At 42.4% G+C, this 9674-nt stretch overlaps 1 protein-coding gene across 1 annotated transcript; it reads left to right on the forward strand.

The window, feature by feature from the left end:
- Positions 1–784: 784 nt before the first annotated feature.
- Positions 785–2927, forward strand: LOC105044351 (AT-hook motif nuclear-localized protein 20). The gene is given in 2 exon segments (XM_010922210.4): positions 785–2241; positions 2244–2927. Coding segments are annotated over 2 exon segments (960 nt in total). The 5' UTR covers positions 785–1754; the 3' UTR covers positions 2717–2927.
- Positions 2928–9674: the final 6747 nt, after the last annotated feature.

Genomic DNA, 9674 nt, shown 5'->3' on the forward strand with positions numbered 1-9674 from the left:
GAATTTGAGAGGGTAAGCGCATGCAAGGATAGGAGTATCGAGAGATGAGAATAAATGTAGTGCAGGTATTTTATGGCTTTTCTATCAAACTTTTTTTCTTTTCCTTAGAAAGTAGTGGTGGCATCGCACTAATTATTTAACAAAATGCAAAGAAATGTTATATGTATTATAGAACAAAATGATTTTTTAGCTGTGTTCGAGTACTCTTTTGTTGGTCTAAGATAGATGGTGCCTTAGCAGCAGCAACACCGATATAGTACTCCAATCTGAGCAGAGCCCGACACGTACCAAGCTAACTCGAGTACTTGCCCATTTATGACTCTTGCTAAAGATTCATCCAATTACTTAACCAGACCAGTTTGTAATCCTTCTTGTTATGGAGTTACGGGAGCTGGTCATCGGCCGTCGGAGTTTGTTTTTGACAGAAAATAATCGATCAAACAGGGGCCGCATGCAAAATTCCTAACAGCATTATCCGTCATAAAACGCATGCATTAGTGGGTTGAGTGGTGGGTGATGAAGCTTGTCATGGGAGGCTGGCCGAATGCGATGGCCGTGTTTAGGGGAGGCGCGTGGGCCCCTTAATCGATGCCCGTTCCGGACCTTGGCCTTCGCCACCGCGTCGGGACTCGAGACAGTGACGTGTTCCCACTCCGCCCCACTTTGTCATGCGCACGTTACCCCACGCCACCCCCCCGATGGCCCAAGCCCAGCCCGACATTTCTCTCTCCTCTCTCCCTCTCTGTCCCGATGGAAATAAAGATAAAGATAGCGAGAAAAATGGAGAGAGACAGAGAGGGAGAGGTGGTATACGGGGAAAACCAAGATTCCACCAAAGCGGGGCCCCAACTGTCACAAAGGGAGCGCCAGAAAGAAACCATAGCGAAGAGCGAGGGAAGAGAGGTCATTCTCTCTCTCTCTCTCTCATAGTGGATGGGTGGTAGGATCTGGATATATAGAGAGATAAACGGACCCGGAGAGAGAGTGATTGCTTCTGATAAGCCAGTGTGTCCCGGGAGGGGATCATTCCTGTACTGCATCGGCCGTAGTCCGTGGAGTCAGAAAGCGGAGAGGCCAGGGGGAGCCTGCCGATGGTTTTGTTTATGAAAAGAGAAGGCTTCTAATCGCCAGCGAAAGCCCAGTTGCTTCGCTGTTCGAGTAGTTGGACTCCCATATCCATATGAAATAGACGACGACGACTTACTTGCAAGCAGGTGCTTCTATTCTTTTCTAACCACTTTATAACCGGAGACCTTCTCGACCTTTCCTGGTCCTCTTCTCTGTGTCTTCTTTTCCCCTTCTTTATATCGACCTCCTCTTCCTATGGTTTGCATTTGGCCGGAAGATATTTCACTGAATAATAGGATTCGTGCAAGGAAGAGGAAGCTTGTAGCTAGACCTTTGAGTGGGGCTGGAGTTTCGTTATTCTAGCCGGAATATCCCTTCACGGCATCTGATCATCAAGGAAGAAGAAGGGCAGTAGTAGCTAATTAGGAAGGAGGAGGGCAGAAGCTTCCGGAAGAAGGTATAGCCACTAGATCTAGAAGGAGAAGCAGGAAGAAGAAAGAAGGAAAGAGGAGTATCAGAATAACAATAATATTGGCATGCTTGTACCCGGAATCCACCCAACAGGCTTTTGAACGGTGATTGATTTTACATCATAATCAAGCAGTGCCCGTCTTTCCCTGGCCTCGCTTGTGTGAGTTTCGACAATCGACGATCTGGCAAACCGGTGGTGGACCGGGAGCGTGGGCATGGGAGGGGTGGACCCGGTGGTCACTTCCTCGGCCGCCGGCCCCCCTCCCTTCCATCTCCGCAACCCCAACAATTCCCACCTCAGCCCTCACCGCCGCGACCAACAACAGCAACAAGACCCCCCGCCCAACCCCGCCACACCCAACAGCAGCGCCAGCAACAACGACGGCGACGACAGCCGCGCCGGCACCAATGCCGACGACCACTCCTCCGCCGCCGGCCTTGAGCTCGCCGATGGCGGCTCCGGCGGGGGAGGCAGCTCCGGCCGCCGCCCACGCGGCCGCCCTCCCGGGTCCAAGAACAAGCCCAAGCCCCCCATCATCATCACTAGGGAGAGCCCCAACTCCCTCCGCTCCCACGTCCTCGAGATCGCCAGCGGGACCGACATCATGGACGCCGTCGCCGTCTTCGCGCGCCGCCGGCAGCGTGGGGTGTCCATCCTCAGCGGCAGCGGCGTCGTCACCAACGTGACCCTCCGCCAGCCCGCCGCCCCCCTGGCGCCGTGGTCACCCTCCACGGCCGCTTCGAGATCCTTTCCCTCTCGGGGGCGTTCCTCCCGCCGCCGTCCCCGCCCGGGGCATCGGGGCTGACGGTCTACCTCGCCGGCGGGCAGGGGCAGGTGGTCGGAGGGAGTGTGGTGGGGGAGCTGGTCGCCTCGGGGCCGGTGATGGTGATCGCGGCGACGTTCACCAACGCCACCTTCGAGCGGCTGCCCCTGGGGGACGAGGAGCCGGAGGTGGCGGCGGCCCCGCCGGGATCGGAGGGCATGCCATTGCAGCCGAGCCCGGGGGCCAACGGAGTTTCGTCGTCGCAGCAGTCGCATGGGGGGATGGGAACGGACCCGAGCTCGATGCCGCCGCTCTATAATTTGCCGCCGAATCTACTGCCTAACGGTCAGCTGCCGCATGACGTGTTCGGCGCTTGGGCTTCCGCCGCTCCTCGTCCTCCGCCATCCTACTAAGTTCTTCTTCCCCATACTATTTTCATCGTGGAAAAACAAACAAAAACATTTTATGCTCTCTTTCAGGTCTTAGTTAGAAATGTTGTCTTTCTTCAGCTTCTTGTTATGTTCATGTCGTTGCATGGTTTTTGTAAACTTAGCTATGTGATATTAGCTAGCTAGTTGTAGAATTGGAGGACAGTTTAAACCAATGTGTTGCTTTTCTTCTCCCTTTTCACAGTTCCTGCTTATCTCATGTTTGGTTAGCATAGAGTTATGTTTTCTGTTTTGGTCCTGGGATGTATCAGCTGTATAATTAGAAGATAGATAGTTCTTTAATAGAAGTTTTCCCTTTCTCTTATCAAGAAAGTAGATTGTTTTTTCCTCCGATACGTCTTGCTCTCTTATATTTTTTGAAAAAGTCCATTTCTGTCATACTAGCAATTATATGTACGTTTTATTTATTTTGGTGGTTCTTGTATAGCCTTTCCATGAGGTGGCCGGTTTTGTTGTCCTTTTTTTTTTCCCCCTTTTTTTTTTAAGGGCGGGGAGGGGACAAGAAGTCTAACGGAAGGAACAAGGAAAAAAACTAGAGACTTACGGTAGGAAGGAACTAGAAGCCTAACGGAAATAGTAGAAGCGTATGGTGTCCTTTTGTGAGATTACTGAGAAATCTGAAGGCAGCAAGGCTCCACACGTCAAGTCCAAATTACTTTCTGCCTGCCAACCAATCTGCTGCATGGTTAGCCTCTCTGTAAGCATGACCAGCCTTGAAAAACTCCAGATTGGGTATAGTCTGACGAATATCCTGTAGAAGAGGGTACCATTGATCCAAGTGATGACTACTTGGAATCTCCCTCAAGAAATTTTTTTGTGCAATTTAGAGTATGAACAGCAACCATCAAACCTTCCCATGCTGCCCTTTGTTTCAGAGAGTGGGCCTGAAGATGATGGAAAACGCCTTGATCCAGCATAAAGAACCCTCCCCCAATATTGGCCATAGGAATGTACCAATATATATGTATATATAGGCCATAGGAGCCATCACAGTGAGGGTTAAATTTCAGTAATTGCGAGTTTATATTAGATCGACGAACGTGAAGACAGGAGTGAGATTTTGCCATTTCGGCGATTGTTTCATGTCTGGATCTCTAGTAAATGATGAGAAGAGTTGTAGCTTCGATCTGATGCTTTTTGGAGCCTTTTGCATGCAAACTTGCCGGGCGCAAAGCTTCCATTAATGATCAAGATACTGGTGGTTCACAATAATTTTAGGTAGAATCTTCCAGCAAAGCCTGATTTTGTTTGGAATGGATCGATTGGTTTTCTTGATGAAAAGCCAAGGTGTGCAGGAACTAGGATGATGGCTTGAAGAGATCGAGTCCTTGGCTCACTGGTGCATCGAATGCTTATCCAGGTGGGTCATTTCTATGTCAAGTTTTGGATAACGTTGTTGGGGGTTGGGATGCATGCTATCACATCAAAAGAATTGTTCGCTCATGCATTCCTCTAAAGGGTCTTTTGTGCCAAGGAAAACGTAACCAATTAGGGAAAGTAACCTACTTTTGGGAACTATATATCAGTTTACACAAGTGGTCCGAACCTCCACCCATTTCTTTTCTGCATTTAATCTGATCTCGTCTGGTAGAATCTCATGGTCTATTTCCTGGCCTACATTATGGTAGACTAAGTAGAGCAAAAGTATTGTCTGCTATATTGCATTTTTGCCAATTTTTTTTATGACATTTGGTTTTCCATTCAGACGGGAAGCAAACTCTCTGGTAATTGCTGAGTCCTGTTTATATATTTGCTTCTTAGATGAACATGCGTTTAGCAAACTCTCTGAAAATTGTCATACAACTAATATATTTTCTAATAATAGGAATTTTTTAAACAGATAAAACTCTATTAAGTATTTTATTTCTGATAAAATATATGTTATCTAAAGTTTTAATTTTTTAAAACTCTTGTATAGTTATTAGCAGTTGGGAAACTTGTCAATGTTTAAAAATTTCTGCAAAGTTGCATCTATTCTGAAAAGAATCATATGCGATGTTCGAATTCTGAAGGGTTGCATCGCTTCTGAAGTTATGCGACATTTAGACTCTTATAATCTATGGAACATCTGAAATCAAGAATTAACTTATTTTTTTATTCAGACTTTCTATTCTATACTTTCTTAAAACTCTCTTTCTATGCTTCATCTTGTTGGGTGTGGTTCTTGATTAAAGGTGATTAAAAAGTGCAATCTTACATCACCTTTGTGTTGGGTATTATATCCTGGATTGGATTTTCAAGAGTCCTTTTGCACCTAAAAAAGAGAAAATCACTATCTTTAAGAAAGCTTCCTGGAAGTACCTTATCCGACTAAGTTCTTTTCTTTTATCATATTTCTTTCTATTTCTTCAACCCAGCACAACAAGTTGGTCTTTAAAAATTATATATTTGGTCATGTAATTTTCAGTAATAAAGAGTATTGCACTGTTGTTTCTAGTCTCAAGGTGAATATCTTTTACAAGAATGAGGTAGTATGACTCAAGAGGCACAAAATGAACATGGAAAAAACATGAGGATGAGGGACATAGGGTCCACAAGGGCCATCCACGGAGACTTAGTACTGATCCATTTATTTGTTTCCTTGACCACATCAATGGGCAAGGTGAAATTGTTCTTGCTTCTTGACTAAGCATGTTTGCCAAGTTTTGAGCTTTTGGGCCGCTGTCCTTAGTCTTGTTTATTCACAGCGAGTTACTTCTGGATCGCCAACTTAGTTTTGGGACCTTGGTGATCGCATTTGTAGGTGTAGATGAATATAGCATACACTTAACTTGAAAGGAACTTATGACTTGAATGACTTGATAAATTGGGTGATTTTTCACTGAAGTCACGAATTTCATGTTCATCATTTGCTCACTTTTCTTAAGTTAAATGTAGTCATAGCAGTAGCAGCTGCAGTAGTAGTAGTGACTTTGTTAGAACATCAACAATATTGTTAAGACCTTGCCATGAATGAAGATTAATTTTTGACTTCTGTTTTTAAAGTTATGAGGATTTTTTTCCTGTTCAGATAATCTAATTCTTTACATCATTCATTTGTCACAAATTAACTTTGGTTTGTTGCAAGCTTAATGACTGTTGCATTTAAGCACTAAGTGAATTTAATCATTCTCAAATATTGCTGGCATTGTTTGACATTTTAGCTTCTTTGCTTCAAATATATCTAGATAAGTCTCTGGCCACAAGACAGCCTTTGTCTTTTTTTGTTCATGTTCATATGCACTTGTCGAGTGTCCTTTTTACGAAAAAAAAGGAAAAAGTGAGAAAAAGATCATGACCCGATTCTTTTTTGTCAGTTCTTTGGTTTGGCTCCTAGAAAGGAACATATAAAAATGATGAATATATTATATTCCTTATATGGTTACAAGTAACCAAGACCGAGGTCTCTTGTCATGGGCAGATGGTCGTCCTTGTGCTGATCTTCCTTCAGTTATTAATCATGGATTGAGTTGCCCATAGATCTCATGAGCTTTGTTTAAATGTCAACTATCCACATGCTAGTGCCGTGCTTGACAACAGACCATTCATTTAAATGGCTGCATGTGATTAACAGATACCTGGTACCTGGGACATAGCTCTGTAACCATGTCTATTTGACTCCAGCTCAATGTTATAAATTCTGCATTTTGCAAAGGCTATTGAGCCATGTTGATTAGGCACCCAAATCCACATTATATCTTTTGTTACTCTTATTGGCTTTATTTTAACCCTGCTAGAGTATCCTCTAACTCCTAAAATGACTTGGAGTTGTTCTTGCCTTGAGTGTAGCTCGCTATCAGAACTAATGTTTGTACAAACACATTTTGACAACAAACTCATTCACTGTCAATTTAAGTTGATCTGTGAAATGACTTGGATTTTTTCTTGCCTCGAGTGTAGCTCGCTAGCAGAACTCATGTTTGTCCATACTCATTTTGACATCAAACTCATTCATTGTCAAGTTAGGTAAATCTGTGCTTCCAAGCCAGTCTAATGGACTCACCAAACCCATTCTCACTCATAATCTGATAGACATGGTATCAAACAGACATTTGGGTTATTGCATCAAACTCACCTGGTTGTGAACTCATCCTCAGGATTTTAATACTTTGATATGTTGAAAATACTTTTTTGATACTCATCCAGAAAACTAATGCTGTAGCTCGGTGAAATCCTACATATATGTCAAGCACATTCATATAGAACTTGGTATCCTCTGACTTATGATCTTCATCACTGCATCTTTGTGTATCGGTTATGTTGAATCATTTTGCTCCAATTCTATTAACCACATGTTTAACAATTAACTTGCCCTCATATCAGTCTGATGCCTTAGAAATCTTTCTCTTGTTTAAGTTAGCTTGCTCTCTAGCTGAAGCAGTTATTCTTAGTCCAACAGACTTATTAGAAACTCTTGTAAAAATATTAAGCAGAATCCAGCTAGATACACACGATTCACATTTTCTGAAAGCATAAATTGAACAATTATGAACTCTTAGAGCCAACCATTGCCTTATTCTTTTTATGTATGTACACAAAAATTGAGATTCAAAATGCAGTAAAAAGAAAAAATGGATCCTGAAACTTCTGGCGAAAATTTCTGTTGGCCCATGAATCTTTGTATGGATTATTAAGACCGATCATCTATTCATTCACTTCACAGTCTATCTGGGGATTTTTACAGAAAATTTGTACTTTTGCATTCTCATTTATTTGTAAAATTGAATTGCAGCAATATCATCGGTCTCACTAGCCAATCTTACAGGTTCCTTAACTTAAAAGCCTTGCACAGGAATTGTTTCAGAACTATGTGACCACCTTTATTGTTGTTTCGCATCAAGAACAGTCGCATTTGTTTAACAGGTAGATGTGTTTTTAGTTTAATCAGAAATCTCAATTCAGCATATCATATTTCCTTGGTTGAACATTTAAACCCTTCTGTTGAAGGTTGAACATCTAAACCCTACGTACCTCTTTGTTTCCCCCATGAATTCTTTTCTTTTTTTTTTTTTTTTTTCCTTCAAAAGGGACCTGTACAATTATTATTATACATAATACATTAGGCTGGGTACAATTATTATTGCGCTTGTTTCTGTATGCCGTCGTTATCCCATGAAACTAGAACCGTACTAAATAGATTGATTTCTTCTTCCTTGTCCAAACTTAGCTTCAGCTCGGATAAGTATGTTTGAAGCGGTCACCATTATTCAGCATGCGAGCGCTTTGCATAATTGTCCGCTGCTTTTTATTTTCCTAAAGATAAGGGAGATTGACAATGAAATGTCTGACAAACTTTCTTTCCTAGCATAGAGAACCATGTTTTCATGCAATTTACTGCATGTTTAATTGAGCTAGGCTCTAAATGGTATCTTTAATTAATTAACCTCTCATACTGTAATTTAGTGAAGCATACATTAGGCCGTTACCTAGTTCGGGTCATAACAATTACATCATTTATTGAATTCATATAGAGGATCATCTCAGCAATTGACCAGCATAGAATAATTCTTGAGACCTCGTTTTTTTCTTCAATGTGAAGGGGCCGTTTCCTACATCATTTACAAGGAATTTTACGTACTGCATTTATCTTTGGAAATTTAGTCAAAAAGCTCATGTAGGCAATGAGCAATCAATTACACAAAAGTCAAACTCGCCCCGACCACTTTGTTTTGCATAGAATTTTAGTTTGAAGCAATTGCTGCGGTAAGACAAGGAAGTCCGAAGTCATATTACTTTTGACAAGGCAGTAAAAACTTTTTAAAAGTATTTATTTTTGTGTGGGTGTGGGATGCAACAATCCCCTAATAAAACAAATAACACGTGTTGCTTAATTTTGACCTTCTTGTTTCAGATAAGATTATATATTAATTAGAGAGCTAGCTAAACGACCGATCATTCGTCTTGTTTTGAATTTAAAAAAAAAAAAAAAAAATCAAAAAATAATCATTACGTCTTTTATTTTCTCCTGTGGAATGTGCTTCCTTTCTTTCATTGGCAAACAAATGGAGACTTGAGGTTTATGATTGGGAGAGCTGATACGATCCGCATTTTTTGATCTACATATCGATGGGCATTTAGCGAGAGGCATACATCGAGACGTTGCTTGCTAGCTAACGATAGCTAATTTAAAAATGAAGGAAGCCGGTACCAATTAGAAGCTTCCCCCTCGTGAGGAAGCAAACAGTAGGTTTGGTGGATAGGCTCCATGCCAACATTAAGGTCCAAGAGAGCCACTGTGTTGGTCGGGCCCATCTCATATTATCCCACGTGCGTGTGGCGACATGCCATCACTGTTTTATCTTCTTTGCCGTGGGGCCAGTCCTGCCGAATTCATTGAATGATTTGGTCCTTCAGCGTGTATGATTTGAATTCAAACCTTTCTTTAATTTTTGGTCATGAGTTTTGGTGTCCTCTTGTCAAGTGGGCATGTGATAAGGACTTCTGCAGTGTCAGTTTTCTTGGATTTGTTTGAAAGAGCGGTTGCAACTTGTCTAAATGGGATGGCGGGATTGTTGACCCGACTCGGATAGATAGGGAGAGAATGGAGGACAGGGAAAATAAAGCTGAGGTAATCATTTACTTTTGGTATTGACGTGCAATGGGTTGTTTCTCCATCAATACGATTGACGAAGATGGGGACGTCTCCAAGTGGCCCTGGAAAAAATGGTCACGCAGCTTGGCTGATTGCCTGTGATGTTCTTGGAGAAATTGTTGCTGAAAATTGACTGCTCATTGATCATTGAAGATGGTAATGTAATCCGGTTTCCCATGCTGCTGATTCGGAGTTGGATGAACGTTGCAACGCTATATGCAATCAACCTGCAGAAATATAACGCCTCCAACACATTCAAGGACCACTTGTCATCGAAACTGGTTGATGTGATCTAAATCTATCGTATCTATCATGGGCCGACATGTGGCCTACCAAGAGGCCGATTTTAAT

Source organism: Elaeis guineensis, chromosome 5 (assembly GCF_000442705.2).
Source record: "Elaeis guineensis isolate ETL-2024a chromosome 5, EG11, whole genome shotgun sequence".
Classification (NCBI taxonomy): domain Eukaryota; kingdom Viridiplantae; phylum Streptophyta; class Magnoliopsida; order Arecales; family Arecaceae; genus Elaeis; species Elaeis guineensis.